At 38.8% G+C, this 19980-nt stretch overlaps 1 protein-coding gene across 1 annotated transcript in view; it reads left to right on the top strand.

The window, feature by feature from the left end:
• SPAG1 (sperm associated antigen 1) overlaps window positions 1-19980 on the top strand; it is a 91425-nt gene that overhangs the window by 12270 nt on the left and 59175 nt on the right. The window contains exons 4-10 of the mRNA XM_043978660.1: window positions 1758-1917; window positions 4834-4959; window positions 10299-10366; window positions 13107-13216; window positions 13823-13928; window positions 16121-16251; window positions 17852-17958. Coding sequence (XP_043834595.1) covers window positions 1758-1917; window positions 4834-4959; window positions 10299-10366; window positions 13107-13216; window positions 13823-13928; window positions 16121-16251; window positions 17852-17958 — 808 coding nt within the window. The remainder of the gene's footprint in view (window positions 1-1757; window positions 1918-4833; window positions 4960-10298; window positions 10367-13106; window positions 13217-13822; window positions 13929-16120; window positions 16252-17851; window positions 17959-19980) is intronic.

Here is a 19980-nt window from a genome sequence, read left to right as displayed (position 1 = left end):
TACTGGAATGGTTGGCCATTCCCTTCTCCAGATGAGGAAAGTGAGGCAAAAAGGGGTTAAATGACTTGCCCAGGGTCACACAGCTACTAAGTGTCAGGCCAGATTTGAACTCACCAAGATGTGTTTTCCTGACTCCAGGCTCAACACTCCATCTCCTACAATGCTTTTAGAGATCTATACTATATAACAATAAAATCTTTTCTTGTTCAGCTCCCAGTTGGTATTTCCAGCAATGAGGTAGAGTCAATTTCTCTCTCTTCTGTATCTGGCCAATCATACATAGCCTTCTTCTCTTCTGCATTTAATCTCTCCAGGGGAAAAAAATAACACAATGAACAGAATTTTAGGGAAACCCGTTTAAAAACACACACATGCCAAATAAAAAAGTAGATACATTCTTTAAGTTTACCATAATTTAAGAATACATTAAAAAAAAACTTCTGTCAATTGACATGGTGCATTTTTTAATCTAGAAGACAAAGAAAATACAGATAGCATGATAGAGATTTTTATTTCCAAGTAAAATTATAACATCTGTTTGTGATGACTTTTATTTGATTCATTTGCACATGTAGAAGAAATTATAGCTAATTATAGTAAAATTATGTTTTAAAATTCTTGTACCAATTGATGCATCTGGTCCTTGTGGTATTAAATAAATGGAGAGTGGGAATATAGGCTTAGCATGAGAGCCATAGCAAGGTAAGGGTAATGAGGAGCATCCCCCAGTTCCATTCTCAGCAAATAGAAACATTTACAACAATCTTTCATCATATTCAATGTGGCTTCTCCTTAGTATACCAGCAAAGCAGCAGCAGATCTGGGCAGCTTCCCAGCGTAGATGGTGTCTCATCTTCTCTCCCTTGCTTGGTTGTGTCTTGGAGGGCCTCACATGCTCCCTCTCAGCTTAGCCTCCTCACTTCCCTGACATTTCAGCTCTTCTTTCTACTTCAGGGGAAGCACAGACACAGCCCCCATCCCCCTACCAGAATACACTTAATATTTTGATCTTTTCCTACAGTTTTTTAATCTGCTCTCTAATTCCTTGAATAAGGAGGTATTACATGAGACATTTTATGAATATTCTAAGATTATTGTATTAAGTTCTATACTTGTTTGTATTTATTCTTTTTTTGTACAGTACCCCCAAAAGGATGAACTTTAAAAAAATGATCAGATGCCCTAGTTTAACTAAGGAAGGAGTATGCTACTATTTCTCTATGTGTGAGCTGCTTTTTTTCCAATTTCTTCTTGGATTATATTAGGTTATAGAATCTACATTCTAGGAGCAGCTAGATGGCTCAGTGGATAAAGCACTGGTCCTGGATTCAGGAGGACCTGAGTTCAAATCCGGCCTCAGAGACTTGATACTTACTAGCTATGTGACCCTGGACAAGTCACTTAGCCCTCATTGCCTGGCCAAAAAGAAAAAAGAAAAAGAAAAAGAATCTACATTCTACATGGGTGTTGCAGCTTCTCCTACTTTGCCTCTGTCTAAGATTTGCAATCCCATCTGTGAGCTGTAGATCTTGCTATTCATTAAATGAAGAGTATGTATGTTCTAGTGATCATATTTTTCTAAACCAAAAAAGGGAATACATATTCTTATGAAGCCTCACTAAAGTATCCTCCCCTTCCCAACGCCTTGAAATCAGGACCACTCCAGAAAATCAAGGCTGTATGCTCACTATAGACATATGGTACCCATTGTCTTGTTTATTCACTTTTTGATGCATGTAACTGCTGTATCTTTTAAGGTCTGGTGAGGAAGGATTTTACCCTGAACTTATAGAATGTTGTGAAAAACGCATTCAAAGCCTATGTCCTGAAAGCAGAATCTTAAGAAAAGAGAAACCTGCAGCAACAGCATCTAGTTTTACACGAGAAGAATGGGAACAAATCGATGGTGATATAAAGGTATCTCTGTGACATCTGTTTTTTGACAAATTGTATATAACTGTTTGGTTAGACTTTAAGACCACAAAATTATCAACATCCATTCTTGTCATAAAGGTGATATTTGAGGCACCTGGGTGTTAGAGGCCTAAAATACTAGGGATTTAGTAGATGAATAAATGGGGTGAATGATGTTCCATCACTCACTCTCAGTGATACACATAAGACCACATGGTAAGAGGATATAATGGAAGGATATAATCAGGTAGTTGAATGTTTAGAGAAGGGGAAAAATAATCTTTGGAAGGGTTAGCTCCAGTCAAGTTTGGGTAGCCACAGCCCCTTGAACCATTTTCTGGTCTCTGTGGCCCTGTTGAATGCTTTCTGAACCTAACCCAAATTTGGCACATATGGTCAACAGATGCAGTGTATCACATATTAGACAGAATAAAGCTTTTATGTTACTCAGCCACCGATCTCATTTCTTTCTGTCCTTTCTAATTATTGGTTCTCATTTCAAGCTAGGGATTGTGAGAAAGGATACTAAGTTGCTCTTGGAGAATCTTGGTCCTATTAAAAATGCAGCAATTGAGTCCTGCCTTATCTGAATCTACCCTTTTGAAAACTTCATAAAATGATGTGACTAGAAAGGTAAGAACAGAGTAGTGGCTGCAGGAAGCAGAAATGTAGCTGATCTGGGAGCTTGTTGTGGATAACAGAGGACAAAATGTATCAAGTTGCTCTAACTAGCTACATTCTATTTGGTCAGGATCTCTTTCTTGGTTTCCCCTGTCTTTATTCTGAAGGAAAAATAAAAGCTTTTTACTGGTAGTGAAGATGAAAAAGGAGTTTCACAGAACTTTCAGGTTTAATTTTTTTTATCAATAAGTTGCAAGAGTTACTGGTCTCATAGTTTACCATGTGGGTAGGCTAGTAAGTGGCTAGTAAGATGGGTAATGAGATCTTCTTGTTGACTCTTTTTTTTTTTTTAGTGAGGCAATGGGGGTTAAGTGACTTGCCCAGGGTCACACAGCTAGTAAGTGTTAAGTGTCTGAGGCCGGATTTGAACTCAGGTACTCCTGAATCCAGGGCCAATGCTCTTGTTGACTCTTAACAGTGAAATCATCTAGGTGGCTGAAAAGAACAAATGGCTGTCCCAAAGAACAATGTTTCTACTTACTAGCAGATGTGAACACTCCTTCCCCACGGTAGATGGGTAGGCTGTCATTAGTTCTCCCATTTAATAGATTTGAAATTGAGACAGAGATAATAATGTGATATCATATTTCTGGAGCCCCTTAAGATAGATCATAATTCTATGAGGTAGGAAGTATATTATTATGCCCATTTTAGAAGTGGGTAATTCAGTCTCAGAAAGATAAATCATGTGACTTCACTCATGTTCATACAGCCAGTAGGTATCAGAGATGATTTGAACACACATCTCCTGACTCTGAGGGTAGTATTCTTTCCTCTACACCAAGCCTTGAAAGGTCAGTTTTTAAAGGTAAATTTGATTCATTCAGTTCAAATGATTGCTTTCATATTGTGTTCTCCTTTATTCGGTTTGTTTTCCAACAGGTTATTTTTCTTTTCATCTTGATTAGGTTTTGTTGTTGTTATAATGGTACAAAGTTTTATTTTTTTGTGAAATTGAATCCATCTATCTTGTTTGCAATAAGTCCTGTTTATTTAGTAGAATACAATTGAGCTAAATATATTTTCTACTTTCTTCTAACTTTTTTAAATAGTTTTTTTAATTGAGTCTATGATCCAGCTGGAATTTATTATGATATATAATGTGAGGTAAAGATTGAGATTTTTTTAAAATCACATTTCACTTCAGTTTTTCCCACATTTGTTAATCCTTTTTCCAGTTTTATTTTCCATAGTTTACCCAGCACTACTACTTTGTATACATCTGTTTCTTTTTTGTGATTAAATATATTCTGTTCTGAGAGGCAGTGTCATATAATGGAGAGAATTTCTGGACTCAGAGGCAGAAAGTTTAGCGTTACATCCTGCCTTTGACATTTCCTGGCTGTGACTGCCATGGCCAAGTCACTGATCCTCTCTGAGACTCAAGGAACACTCAATGACTATCTAAACTCTAGAGTGATTGGACTGAATTCCTGCACCTACAAGATCATAGGTCATTGACAGATTCATATTCCTCTATTTCCCACCCCACCGGCAGTAACAACTTTGATCATCACTACTTTATAGCTCGCTCTCTCTCTCTCTCTCTCTCTCTCTCTCTCTCTCTCTCTCTCTCTCTCTCTCTCTCTCTCTCTCTCTCTCTCTCTCTCTCTCTCTCTCTCTCTCTCTCTCTCTCTCTCTCTCTCTCTCTCTTTCTCTCTCTCACACACACACAGAAGCATGTCCGTGAAGGCAAATTTGCCTTCATCAGAACCCCTCCCCACTATTAATTCTCGATATTCTTGCCTCTTTGATTTTCAATATATATTTTTGTTACACTTTTATCCAGTTCTATATCTCTAAAGAAACTTACTGATATCATTGTTATTTTGATTGATATTTTATATCAAGTTAGAGATTACTGTCATTTCAAGTCAACAAGCATTTATTTACTATCTGCAATGGGCCCAGCACTGTGCTAAGCACCAGGTCATTAGCCTTTATTGAACAGATACATTCATGAACACTGAATTTCCCTTCAATTATTTGTATCTGCACATTTATTATAAAGATCACACGTTGATCTAGGTAAGTTAAATCCCACATATATTATTTCTTTATCATTATAAATGCAGTTTCTTTTTTTTAAATAATGTCTTCTTGGTTTTAATTTGGCAGTAAAGAATAATGCAAATCAATGTTAATCCCTGAATATTTGAATTAATTATATATTATTTTAGCACAATTGTTTGAATATTTTAAACTCTGTTTTCCTGTAATTGTTTTTCTTCTTTTTAGAGTTGGGTATCAGAAATAAAAAAGGAAGACTCCAAGATGCATTTTCATGACATGGACACATTTCAAGAAGTTGCAGGCCAGCTGCCTCCAGTTCGTGGTACAAATAGTCCTCTCAATAATGGCAAGGTATTTGGGTTTCTTTTGGGGGTTTTTTTGTTTTTGTTTTTGTTTTGTTTTTGGGTGGGGCAATGAGGGTTAAGTGACTTGCCCAGGGTCACACAGCTAGTAAGTGTCAAGTGTCTGAGGCTGGACTCAAACTCGGGTCTTCCTGAATCCAGGGCTGGTGCTTTATCCACTGTGCCACCTAGCTGCCTCCTGGGTTTCTTTTTGTTTGTTTGTTTGTAAGTGAGGCAATTGGGGTTAAGTGACTTGCCCAGGGTCACACAGCTAGTAACTGTTAAGTGTCTGAGGCCGGATTTGAATTCAGGCATTCCTGACTCCGGGGCAGGTGCTCTATCCACTGTGCCACCTAGCTGCCCAACCTGGGTTTCTTTTCAAACAAGTTTTTAAATAGCTGTGGCCAGAAGTCACCCGTGAGTGGCTTGTTTCAGTTGTCCTTTTCCTGTTACACTCTTCCAGTTGACATCCAGTCACCAAGAAGTGAAAAGGATGAAAGTTTCTCCTGTCAATGAAATCCCTGAGGTCACAGTTTTCTCTACTTTCTCTTCTCCTGTCTATTGCTTCTTCCACCTTGGTAACCACAATCTAGTGTATGTGCACAGGTATCCCTAGAGAGTGTGGGGGGATATCATGGTGTATATACACACACACACACACACACACACACACACACACACACACACACACATATATATATATTTATATACAATTGAGGGAAATTAAAGGTTCAGTCTCCTGTTATTTGGTTTGGTGCAAGACTTAAAATATTAAATAATATCCTCTAAGGCATTCCCTATTGCCATTCAATTCAGCCAATGCTCATTAAAGTGCCCACTGTATAAAGCTCTCTGATGGGTTCTAGGAATATGAAGATGAAAATGAAACAGTCTTTGTCCTCATGAACCTTTAGTCACTCATTAAGCACCTACTGTGTGCCAGACCCTGTGCGGGGCTCTAGGGAGGCAAACACAAAGATGAAATACCACTTCCCCTCAAGGAGCTTACTTTCTAAGAGGGGAGAGGGGACAACAGATGTCAGTATATACATTTATATGTTTACATACACGTATATGTGTATATACACAAAGCAGCTCAATACAAGGGGGTTTGGGGTGAAGGTCACTATTACTTGGGGGAGGGGGTCAGCAAAGACATTGAGCACAGGATTTGCATCTCAAAGGAAGAGAGGCAGAAGTCAGGAGAGTTCCTTTTTCCAGTCCACAGGCCCTTCTTCTGGACCTTGACTCTTCATCTACTGCCTCGAACTTTTTATATATAAATTAGCCACTCAAATGCACACCCTTGTACGTTTATATACAACATTTATCTAGCCATTTCCCAATGAATGGTAACCTACTTTCTTTCTAGTTTTTGTTGTCCAAAAAATGTCTGCTGTAAAACTGTGGGATATGTGGGGTTTTACTATCTTTGAACTTGAAATATATCAATCAGTTAATAAACATTAAGCACCTACTATGTGCTAAGCACTGGGAGATACAAAAAGAGGTAAAAGATAGTCCCTGCCCTCAATTTAATGGGGAAGACAACATGCAAAACAATATGCAAACCAAGCTATGTACAGAATAGGAAATATTCAACAGAGGGAAGACACTGGAATTAAGAGGAGTTGAGAAAGGCTAGAAGGTAGAATTTAATTGGGACTTAAAGGCAGTAGTTAGAGCAAAGGAGGGAGTGTTCCTGGCATAAGGAATGGTCAGAGAAAATGCTTGAAGCTAAGAGTTTTGTTAATGGGACAGTCAGAAGTGAGATCTCTAGGCCAAAGAGTATGAACTCTTAAGTGACTTTTCTTATAATTCCAGAAGGGTTGGATACATTTATAGATCCACTAATGTGTAAGTGTGCCTGTCTTCCTTCTGTCATTGAGAGGTAATGACCTAGAGTCAGAAGGACCTGGGTTCAGACAGGATTAGCTTTGTGACCATGGGCAAGTCATTTAAGCTTTTAATGTCTCAGTTTCCTCATCTAATTTAATTTTTTTCCCTCTAAGGTCCCCTCTGTCTCTGAATCTATGGTCTTGTGATTATTTCTATTTTTCTCAATTTGTTGGGTTTGAGATAAAACTTTGGAGTTGTTTTAATTTATATTTCTCTTACTTGTAATCACTCAAAGCATTTTGGCCTGATCATCCACACTGGAAAGACCGAGTGGATGATAAATATAGATTGTCCAGACTACAACATACATTTAGATGGGCAAAACCAAGAACTTTTCCATTGGCGTGCATATCTAGAATAGACAAGTCAGAATGTTTATCTAGGACAGACAAGAGAGAGGAGTCAGGTCTAGAGGTAAATAGGAGAAAGAGAACATACTGGATTGCTCTGAGAAAATTGTAAAGCAATTTTGGGGGATCCTTTATTGACTCCAAGCTTCTCATGAAAGCAAATACCCATCTTTTTAATAACAGCCTTCCACCTGTGCTGCTATAGGTCAGCAAGACACGAAATATGGCAGTCTCTGAGAAATTAAAAATGAATAACATATAGAAGGTAATGGAGAAGCTCATTGGGGGAGGGCAGGGTTGTTCAGGAACTCTGAAGAATAGGAGTAAAAGATGTCATCAGGGACTTATGTGATAGGAAGATAAAAATGAAGCAGTTTTGTGGTGAGTCCAGGGCATGACAGGTGAATAGCCAAAGTGCTCCATGGATACCCTCTTGATGTCAGGAGAAAGCAAGGCAGGAATCCAACATATTGGGTGGACCTCCTATGGCAAATTTATGGGAAAACATGGGCAAGAGCTGCATGGGATGTGCAAGCATGGATGGATTGCTATTTCATCTTTGGAAGGAACTTCCGTATCAGTAAAATCCTAGATCCATTTGAGTATTTGAGTTCTCATACTAGAATAGTCTTTCATATATAGGACAATAATCTGAAATTCTTCTTTTAAAAAATGTTTGTTCTTACCCTTTTATCATTTATTTATTGGGAAAATTTAAACTTGATATACTGGATATGATCCTGATTTTGGGGCTCTCAGCCCAGATAGAGTTGTTATGAAGATAACCAGAACCTGGAAACAGACAGTAGATTCAATAGATTCTGGCCCATAGTTCATTGGTTTAGTGACATCTTTTTAAACTTGGCTTTGGAGAATTCTGGGCACAAGGATACCAGAAGAGAGAAGATTGTCCGTTTTGTACCACATGGGAGGAAGTTATATTGGCTGCATATGATTTGTGTGGCAAAGTATAGGGCACCCCACCTAGAAAGGGTGTGATGGGTAACCCCGGCTCGTGGAGCATGAACACCACACAGGAGGCTGGTCCTGCCCAGCTTCCACTTGCATTTGCCTCAAGGGTTTGCCTCAGTGAGGGCTAAGATAATATGTATATAAAATAATATCTCTCTACTTATAGCACCTCCTATTTATGAGGGAGCTTGAACTCACCTCAGGGCTTGATATCAGCACACCTCCTTTGCTCATATACCTTGCTTAAGGGATCAGTGTCCACTTGTCCCTCTTGGGGTTCAGCCTAGACTGAAGCTGAGGTGAATCTCCTTCCTTTCAAAAAAAAGATAAAAAAATTTTCCCCCAAATCTCTATCCTTAATGGCCACTGTCATGTATCTCACCAGACAAGGATTTGCTGGCCCACAGGATTTTCTTTATAGACAATGCAAGGGGGCAACCCTATTGGAACATAACTGCACAGAGGAACTCTGGTCTCTTTAATTATATTCAGGAGTCCACCCTCTGGTTCTCTTCCATATTTTCTTCTTTTATTCAAGCAGGAAGCACTGTGGGGTAGGAAGTAAGTGTGGCATCACTTCTGCGTGCCCCTGGCCTGCCTCAGCCTTCCAGTCCTGGAGAAGTGGGGCAGGGTATCCAGCATCTAGAAATTGGATGTGAATTGACCCTACCAGTAGTACTTCTCCCACTGGTGCATGGTTCTTATGTTGCTTAGTTCTGGGTTTCTCTCTCTCTCCCCTCTGTTCAGAGTAAAATTTTACTTATCCTGAGAGTGGTCATTTATAAGGCTATTATACTCTTGTGGTTGTTTTTCATGTAATGGGTACCACTGAACACTAGAGGGTACTGTGGGCATCAGCCCATCCACGTCTCTTTTCCTCCTTCAGTATCTTAGGCCAGTTGGTTGTCAGTCACTCCTGTCTTGGTGGTGCCAGGTTCTATGGCTGCTTGTGGGTGTGGTTACATCTACCAATCACACCATTCAACTTGGGCCCCTATCTAGCTACTCCCGTTTCATTGCTTTGAGCTTTGTCTCCCCAAATTACTTTTACTAAGGTCATTATTTTATAAAAGTGTTTAAACTGGTAACACAAATTAATATCAAATCCCAATCTACCAAGCAAATCCCAGATTGCCACACACCCTGGGGGGAAAAATTCTAGAAATTCACTTTTGACCCAGCTTCCAGCCTGAGCTGAACAAAAGAGTTTCTGGTTTTTTGTTTGTTTGTTTTTTTAAACTGGATGATTGGCAGGACTGCTTCAGTGAATGCCAGAACGGAACAGCACCTGATCTTTCTCCCAAAAGCTGCATTTGCTGATACAATGTGTGGGGCAGGGCCGTTGGATTAATTTTATTTACCCCAAGGTTTTGGCAGTTTCCTTCCCACCAATTCCCCACCAACCCAGCATCATTCTTTCAGTTGAGAATCAGTTTCAAGAATCAAACCCTGTCCCTTTATTGCTGGAGCAAATTAAAGTTTTTTGGGTTTCACCTCAGGAAGGTAGTGTTGCCCAATTATCAGATTCCCTATGTGAGCAAACATGAGGGGAATGAATTAGCAGACCTGTGGTCTATCTCCATTACTTCTTGCCCAAGAGTTCTATCTTCCAATGCCTGCTCTTAGAAATGTGTGCCCTAGGGGCAGCTAGGTGTCACAGTGGACAAAGCACCAGCCCTGGATTCATGAGGACCTGAGTTCAAATATGACCTTCAAACACTTGACAGTATTAGCTGTATGACCCTGGGCAAGTCACTTAACTTTCATTGCCCCGCAAGAAAGGAAGAAAGTTCGGAAGGAAGGAAGGAAGGAAGGAAGGAAGGAAGGAAGGAAGGAAGGAAGGAAGGAAGGAAGGAAGGAAGGAAGGAAGAAAGAAAGAAAGAAAGAAAGAAAGAAAGAAAGAAAGAAAGAAAGAAAGAAAGAAAGAAAGAAAGAAAGAAAGAAGTGTGTGCCCTTACATCACTATAACTCCCCACATCCATTGACTGGGGAGAATGTAGCTACCTTGCCTGAAACTATAATTGTGTTTACTATAACCCAAGGTCCCCACATCTAAATCACATTATTAAGAAAATAATTAAGAAAAATAGTAAATAGTTTGTAAAACTTGGCTTTATTCTTCCTTCAGGAGAAAGATAATAAATCTAGATCTTCTCAAAAGAAGAGAGTACCAAGAGATTATGCCGAGTGGGATAAGTAAGTACATTTATAACATCTATTTCCTTAGGTGTGTGTATTTGTTTCTGAAAAGTAATGAATTACTATAAAATGAATTCTAGGGGCAGCTAGGTGGCGCAGTGGATAGAGCACCAGCCCTGGAATCAGGAGTACCTGAGTTCAAATCTGGCCTCAGACACTTAACACTTACTAGCTGTGTGACCCTGGGCAAGTCACTTAACCCCAATTGCCTCACTAAAAAAAAAAAAAAAAAAAACAGAAAAAAAAAATGAATTCTAAAACAACTTCCTAAATGTCCAGTCAATCCAATTAACATTTATTTAGCCCCTCAGATGTTCCGGGCACTGTGCTAGGCGCTGGGAATACTGCTGATAAAAAGAAAGGTAGTACCTGCCTTCAGTGAGCTTACAATGTAAAGGGGGAGACAATATGCAAAAGGTTACCAAAAAAAAAAGCAGGAGACACCAGGAAGTACCAGGCCAGGGGCATCTTGTTTCCTGGTGTGGAAGAGCAGCAGATGCAAACTGGAGAGAGCTGAGAGTCCAGTGTCTGCCTTCTATAAAGGAAGGTATTGGGAGGAGTTTGGTGCTTTGCCCTGAGGGGAGATATCCTAAGTTTGTGTCCAAGGCTCTTCAATAATCATAATGATGAGAGCTGAGATTTGTAGAGCCCTGAAGTTTTATAAAGTGATTGATATCCATGATATCATTTGATCCTCATAACCACCTTGTGAGGCCATACTACATTTGGAGTACCTTGTGAGGCAGTACCTCATTTATCATCCCAGGTGTACAGGTGACAAAACAGGCTCAGAGATAAAGATGTCTAGGGCCACCCAGCTTGTATGTGTGACAGCCTTCAAACTTGGGTCTCTTCCTCTTTCTGGGTCCAGCACTGTTCTTATTACATATGCCATACTGCCTTTAACGCACATGCAAAGGACGCTGGAAATTTGGAGTCTATATGGCTGTTCTTGGTGCAATTTATTCTGTGGATATTTTTTCTAGAGATAATTGCATCCCCTTCCTCAAGTCCTGCCTTTTATACATACTAATTGTGTGGTCCTGGCCAAGTCACATAGCCTCTCAATACTCTAGGCATCACCCTGACACTCTAAGTTGTAGAGAAAGCTCCAGCCTACATTGGTAGGAACTCTATACCTGGTAGCTGTGTGGTGCAGTGGATCAAGGGCTGGGCCTGGAGTCAGGAAGATTGGAACTCAAATTCAACCTCAGATACTTACTAGCCATGTGACCCTGGGCCAGTCACTTAACCTCTGCCTCAGCTTCCTCATCCATAAAATGAGGACAATAGTGGCCCCTACCTCCCAGGATTATTGTGAAAATCAAAGGATATTTTATAAATTTTTTAGTACAGTGCCTAGCATATAGTAGGTACTTTATGTTAGCTATCACCATCATCATATTGTATTATTATTAATATATTATTATGTCAGGTTCAATTCTTATCCCCTATTATCTTTCCAATCCCCTGTTACCATTTTGTTGAGTTGTTCAGTCATGTCCGAATCTTCATGACCCCATTTAGGGTTTTCTTGGCAAAAATACTGGAGTGGTTTACTATTTCCTTCCCTGACTTACTTTTCAGCTGAGGAAACTGAGGCAAACAGGGTTAAGTAACCAAGCAATAATATCTTCCCTATCCAACAAGGCACAATGCCTGAGACTTGAAAGGTGTTTCTTGATTTTAATCTATAAGGCCAACTATGGCATAGGTTTTAATTATTTTAGAAGTTCTCATTAGATTATGAACTATAGGAAGGATAATTTCTAATGTCAGCCTATCTTGAGAAGCAATGTGGTATTGTGAAAAGAATGCTGGACTTGGAAGCGGGAGAGACCTGGGTTCAAATCCTGGTTCTGTAACTTATTAGCTGTGTGACCTTGGGCAAGTCATTTGTTTAAATCTTCTGGCCTCTCTAAAACAGGACTTCCTAAACTTTTTCCACTTGAAACCCCTTTTCACCCAAGAAATTGTTATGCAGTCCCAGGCATATAGGTATACATAACCTTTTACTGTTGTCAGATTTTCCACAACCCTCACATTCAGTTACACAACCCCATATGGGATCGTGACCCACAGTTTAAAAAGCTTTGCTCTAAAATAGGAATCTGAAGTAAACAACTGTAGGTATTAACTGCTCATAGAGCAGTGATAAGGTACCAACAAGATCAGTCCATCCTCAGTATTCATTAAGTGTCGACTAAGTGCTAGGCACTGTGCTAAGTAAATGCTAGGCAGACAGAGACAAAAATGAAGTTCATTCTACCATAGGACACTACATGTACCAAGGTTAAAGTTTTGGTAATACATCTGTGCATCTATACAAAAGGCACACAAGGTGGTGGCAGGCAGTGGAGAGGAGAAAGCTTGGGATGAGGAAAGCCTGCTAGAAGAGGTGGCTTTTGAGCAGAGCTTTGAGGAGAATAAGGGGTTCTAAGAAAGGATGGTAAGGGTGGGGGGGAGTGCATTTCAAGCTCGGGGATAACCTCTGCAAAGGCACAGGGAAGGAAGATGGAATGGCATTTGTGTGAAGCACTGTATAAACCTTAAACCGTTATGCAAAGACCGCATTTACTCGGCTTAGTGTCACATTTTAACGTGTATTTGTTGTTTGAAAAGGTTCTCAAAGGCACAGCGCAGAAAACTAAATATAGTGATAATTAAACTTTCCTTTGTTGTTTTGAAGCGTTCCATATGTTCCATTTATAAGTTACTTTTTTTTCTTTTATTTAAGATTTGATGTGGAAAAAGAATGTTCGAAGCTCGATGAAGATTATAAAGAAAATACTACCCCAAATGTAAAATCAGAGCCGCTTAAGATTGAGAAGAATATTGGTACAATAGGTAATTGCAACATAGCAGAAGTTAATTTAGTAAGTTTTGAAATTTCTGTCGTATTATGTTGACCTTTGATAATAAACTGGAAGACATCTTTAAGGGTTCAAAAATACAATTTTAAAAATTGTTTGAAGGTTTAGGAATTTCCCCCCGAAGCTACTTTTCCTATTCCAGTCAAACCCTATCTTGTCACAGGAACATACCATTTAAATACTGATTTATTATATTGGGGTTATAGAACTTCAAATATATCCAATTTTCTTGCCATGTATCCAATTGTTTTTCTTTCTTTTAAAATTCTTCTCTAAAGCTCTTCAATTCCTTTGTTTGCCATCATTCACATACAAAACAGATTTAAGGCATGCTGTAACAGTTCATTGGTTCACTTTAGGAATCAACTAAGATTAACATTATTCAACAACAGCAACAACCAAAAAAGCCCTCAGACTGAATTCTGTGATTCCCCACAAGACCTTCAAAATTATAGAATTTTTTATTAACGAAAACTTGGTGATTGTAAAAAGCTTTAGTTCCTATTTAAAAAATTAAATACTCTTAGTTTGGTTTTTTAAGTTTTTAGCCCTTTTTATATGCAAAGATGTTCTTTTCTAGGTCTGAGTGACAAGGAAAAAGATTTCTTAGCTACTCGTGAAAAAGAAAAAGGCAATGAAGCCTTCAGTTCTGGTGACTATGAAGAGGCTGTGACGTATTATACTAGGTGAGCTGGGACATAGTTTTATATTCATAGCTCACTGATATAGATAGCGAACACAAGATCCCATTCTTTGGGAGTGCATCGATTTTTTTTAAAGTTTTCAACATTCATTTTTTATAAGATTTTGAGTTCCAAATTTTTCTCCCTCCCTCCTCCCTTCCCCAAAATGACAAGCAATCTGATGTAGGTTGTACATGTGCAATCATGTTAAACATATTTCCACATTAGTCTTGTTGGGAAATAAGAATCAGAATAAAAGGGCAAAACCATGAGAAAGAAAAAACAAAAGACAAAAAATGGAAATAGTATGCTTCAGACTCCATAGTTCTTTCTCTGGGTGTGGATTGCACTTTCCATCATGAGTCGTTTAGCATTGTCTTGGATCATCATATTGCTGAGAAGAGCTAAATCTATCCCAGATTATCATCATACAATGTTGCTTTTACTGTTGTTTTCTTGGTTCTGCTCAAGGAGGGCATTGATTTTAATAGAGAATTTGGTTTTGTTTTCTGCTCTAAGCTAGGCTGATCCTTGGTTACCAGATTGAGTCTGCTGTACCTCAATCCTCCCTGCTTGGTAGAATCTTCATAGAACCAGGAGAACATTGTATACAGTAATAGCAACATTGTGTGATGATCAACTGTGATAGACTTGACTCTTCTCAGCAGTGCAGTGATCCAAGGCAATTCCAAAGGACTCATCATGGAAAATGTTCTCCACATCCAAAAAAGAAAAGAACTGTGGATTCCGAATGCAGATTGAACCATACTGTTTCTACTTTTTGGTTGTTGGTTTTTTTCCCCTTTTTTGAGGTTTTTCCCTTGTGTTCTGATTCTTCTTTCACAACATGACTAATGCAGAAATATGTTTAATGTGATTGTACATATATAACCTATATCAGATTGCTTTCTGTCTTGGAGACGGGGGAGGGAGGGGAGGGAGGGAGGGAGAAAAATTTGGAACCAAAAAGTCTTATAAAAACAAATGTTGAAAACTATCTTTAGGGGCAGCTAGGTGGCACAGTGGATAGAGCACTGGTCCTGGATTCAGGAGGACCTGAGTTCAAATCTGGCCTCAGACACTTGACACTTACTAGCTGTGTGACCCTGGGCAAGTCATTTAACCCCAATTGCCTCACCAAAAAAAAAGGAAAAAGAAAAAAACTATCTTTACATGTAACTGGAAAATAACAAAATACTTTTTATAATTAAAAAAAAAAGAATCTTTATAGAGCTTGTGCCTCCATACCATGATGGAGGATCGGGTAGAGCTTTGGTGGAGGCTCTTGACTATCATGGGAGTAACATTTTTTAATTCTTTATCTTTTAAGTGATATTTTTTAACAAAATGTGTCAATGGCCACCACATGCAGCATCTCTTTTCAGCTTTGGGTCTCCTCATCTTGTCCTAGCTGTGCAGGGCTTTTATACTTCCTTTAGTAATCTGAACTCATTCTCGCTTTTTATTACTTTCTGCCTGTAATTTGCCTTCTCAGAATTGATAGTTTTCTTGAATCTCTTGTTATCCTTATCATTCCTATACACATGTATAATTTGTTCTAGGATATCATATAGCATTTTTTGAACGGCAGCCAGACTTGTGGGTCCTTTTGTTTCTTAGTTTTTGTTTCTGCTGGATGCTTCCCACTCATACCCTGAAGCTCATAAAATTTTCATCTTTAGAATTCATTTTCTAAATCTTGTTGACTTCTTTCTTCTATCTCTATGAGTATTAAATTCAGTTGATTTTGTGATCACTACTTCAAAGATTTACAGCCACTTCTCAATTATTTTCTATTAGCAAAGAAATGAAAACAAGATTATTTATTCTAATTGATTCTTTTACCTTCTATATGAGAAAATTGTCTTTACAGTGATCCAAAATCTGCTTGGCATTTATGGGCTCTCAAATGAATTTTCAATTAGCTATCTTGGATAGTTAAAGAAGTCTCTTATCACTTTTAAATTCTGGGTCAAACTTTAGCTCTCAAGTATATTTAAAAACTTTTATTGAAAACTGACTTGTATGAGTTTGGTTTTGCTTGTATTAATTTTTATTTTATCTTTTTAAATGGCTTTATAATTTTATCTGAGTTATTATATAGATATGCTTATATGTACATATGAATATACACATACTTTTGATGTCTAACAATTTAAGCTTTTTTGGTAAATAGGTTCACTTTAATATTACAGGAGCATATCAGTATCTCCCACAGTGGCTGCATATAACAACAGAGCTCAAGCAGAAATCAAACTTAAGAACTGGGATAATGCTCTTCAGGATTGTGAAAAAGTGTTAGAGCTGGAACCTGGAAACTTAAAGGGTAAAACAATTCATAAAAATGACTTATTGGGGCAGCTAGGTGGTGCAGTGGATAAAGCACTGGCCCTGGATTCAGGAGGACCTGAGTTCAAATCTGGCCTCAGACACTTGACACTTACTAGCTGTGTGACCCTGGGCAAGTCACTTAATTCTCATTGCCCTGCCCCCCCCCAAAAAAAAGACTTATTAAAAATTTCAGTAGAATCTGTTTGTTTGTAATGTCTAATTATGAGTTACCTCCTTCATGTAAGTATCCTTAATTAGAAAAAGAGCCAAAGTTGGAGTCAGAGAATCTGGATTCAAATCCTGGCCCAACTCCCTGTGTGACCTGGGCTGAGTCATTTACAGTCTCTTGGCCTGAGTTTCATCATATGTAGAAATGAGGGAATTCACAGGAGCATAGATTTAGTGTCACAAAAGACCTGAGAGGCTGTCAAGTCCAGCTTCTCCCTCATTTTGTAGATGAAGGAACTGAGGCCCAGAGTATTTAAATGACTTGCCTAGTGTCACACATCTAGGGTGTATCTGAAGCAGGATTTGAACCCAGGTTTCTTGACTCCAAGTCCAGTGCCCAACCCACTACTCCACACTACCTCCTGGGATTGGCCAAAATAAATTCTAAGACATTGCCCAGTTCTATTAAAGTTGTGACACATTAAGCTATTAAGCTAATCATTCTCATTTTTTAGAGGCAGTTTGGTACAATGGAAGATATGGTGGCACAGAGTGTGTTACCCCATCTGTAAGATGGAGAAAATATTGCATATAACAACAGAGCTCAAGCAGAAATCAAACTTAAGCTTATATTGCTTAAAAGCTGATGAGAAGAAAGCTCTTTGCCAGCCTTAGAGTGCTATGTAAATGTGAATTATTATTATTACTATTATTATTACTATTATTATTATTATTACTATTATTATTATTATTACTACTACTACATGAGCGCTCTATTGGGTCTACTGGAGTCAGTGGTGTACCATCAAGTATGTGGAGTTTTAAACCAATGATGCTATCAATATCGCTAACTTAAATTCAGTTTATCGAAGTGCCCACCTCTAGATATAGATGATTTCCACCCTTGTGTCTTCTAAAGGACTCTCTGCTGATATTGTCTCAGAAGTACCTTTTGGGGGCAGCTAGATGGCGCAGTGGATAGAGCACCAGCTCTGGTGTCAGGAGTACCTGAGTTCAAATCCGGCCTCAGACACTTAACACTTACTAGCTGTGTGACCCTGGGCAAGTCATTTAACCCCAATTGCCTCACTAAAAAAAAAAAAAAAAGAAGAAGAAGTACCTTTTACCAATTACTTTGGAACCTTCAATGTAAACTTCACTGATGGTACCATATATGGAGAGAAATACTAATATGAAATAAGCTAAAATTAGAACCAGGATATTCTAAAATTTTCCTGCTTTTTGTCACTATTAAAAGATTAAAAAAGAAGTTGAGACTGGAAAAATGATTCTTATTTGGTATCTATACACCTTAGTAATTACATAATTAATGGCTTTGTGCTACTTGCATTTTTTCTTTAGTTGCAAAATAAGCCATGTCTGTCTATGGTGTAAATGTTGAAAGAATTATTTTTGCAAATTTGCAGCTTTCATGAGACGTGCCACTGCATATAAACATCAAAACAAGTACCAGGAAGCAATAGTTGATTTGAAGAAAGTGCTAAATGTTGAACCAGACAACGTTATAGCAAAGGTAAGGAAAATGATCTCCTGCTTGCTTCTCTAACTTCTGTTCCTAAATTGTATTAAAATGTAACAAATCTAGTGGATAACAACCTTAGCAAATAAAAAGACTGAGGGCTAGAGTATTTATTTGAAAGGTATTATAGGTAGTGCAGAATATAAATTTTTTTTGGAGGTTGAAAATATATACTTAGGTTTTTTTAAAAAATGATGCATTTAATACACGTGTGCACCCACACAAACTATTAACTTGTTAGCAAAGGACACATCGTTGTGTCACAAAGTCAGTATGTGTCAGAGGAATGACTTGAACTTAGGTCTTCCTGACTTTGAGGCCATCTGCCACAATCTACTGTATCTCCTGCCTCCTTACTGAGAGCTCCCTGCACCAATGTAAGCATAGGTCCAGTCCAAAGTCAACATGTATACACATCTTCTTTGCCTAAAACAATAGTCAATCAGGACCATTAGCAAGCAAATGTGTCTGCTGGCATCTTCTTTGAGACTACCTATCAGTTCAAAAAATACAATTGGATGCAGCCTTTGGTGTGTTCCATGGGTGGTTTGAGCACAGGAATTCCTCATTATTTGGAAGGATTTTCACTTATTCCCAGAGGCCTCAGTTAGAATGTGAAGGAAATATGTCTTTCCTGAACTCAATTGCCTAACTGGGCCTTACAGATTAGAAATAGAGGAGAGACAGAGATAAGTATAAGCCTCTGGAACTGCTTAAATTTTGGGGTGCTGGGCCTGGAGTCAATAAGACCTGAGTTCAAATACAGCTCAGACCTTGAGCAAGTCACTTAACCTTTATCTGCTACCATTTCCTCAAAAGAAAAATGGGGATAATCATAGCACCTACCTCCCAGGGTTTTGGTGAAGATTAAATGAGATATTTGTAAGATGTTTAGTAGTGGGGCAGCTAGATGGCGCAGTGGATAGAGCACCGGCCCTGGAGTCAGGAGTACCTGAGTTCAAATCCGGCCTCAGACACTTAACACTTACTAGCTGTGTGACCCTGGGCAAGTCACTTAACCCCAATTGCCTCACTAAAAAAAAAAAAAAGATGTTTAGTAGTGTCTAGACATAGTGCATGGTTAATAAATGTTTGTTCCCACCCTCCCCTTCCACCAAAGTTTTCTGCAATGAAAACTAAGTGGACAAAGACTTCCTGGCAGAAAGGGCTTGAGGAACATAGAGTATGGTTTATAATAGCTCTGGGAAATGGGCACTTAGTCCAAAGTAGCATAAACTTGGCTAGATTAAGTAATACCAGAAGATGGTGCATTTCTACAGGAACTAGATGCACCAAAACAGGCTGAAATGGGGTCATTTCATCAAAAAAATTCCTCAAGCAGATGTCCAGTGGCTTCTTGACATATAGTATGTGTATACATGCACACACACATATGTATATGTATATTTGCACATATGTGTGTGTTTATGTATGTATATTTATATACACACATATTATAGGCAGAAATGAAGTCAGGAAGAAGAAAATAACCTTGCTGTCAGGGCCTAGCTTTATTTTGGAGCCTCTCCCCCTTCCCACTCAATTGAATGGGAAACCAAAAGAATCTTTGGGGTCCTCGAACCCAGAGAGCCAGTGGCAGCTTGTTAGAAGGGCAGCCTCTAAACTGATGCCAAGTTGGTGCAGTTGAACAGTCAACCATTCATCAGGAGGTCACTAGGAACATCAGTCCTAAATCAGATTGAGGGTTCTGAAAGTGACTATACCCTTAGTGAGCAGGAAGTCAAGCTCCAAGAATCAAAGAATAGTGTTTGCAGCCACTTCTGTTGCCCTCCAGTAGTAGGAGTCATTTTTAGGGACTTGTCTCATACCAGACAAACTGTCTGCAAATTCCCTGGTGGTAGAGCACCCAGGAAGTAGCTCCTTGTCCTAGAGGAGTCTAGAAAATTCAGTGCTGCAGGCCAGGAACCATGGCCTTCTGGGAAATCTGACCTTCAGAAGACCACTGAGCTTCTGATTGGGACACTTCCCCTCTAGCCCTGGGCCTGGGAAAGTGCT

This window comes from Dromiciops gliroides, chromosome 1, assembly GCF_019393635.1.
Source record: "Dromiciops gliroides isolate mDroGli1 chromosome 1, mDroGli1.pri, whole genome shotgun sequence".
NCBI classification, from domain to species: domain Eukaryota; kingdom Metazoa; phylum Chordata; class Mammalia; order Microbiotheria; family Microbiotheriidae; genus Dromiciops; species Dromiciops gliroides.
Note: the sequence above shows the minus strand (reverse complement) of the source record. Positions and strands in the feature narration are given on the sequence as shown.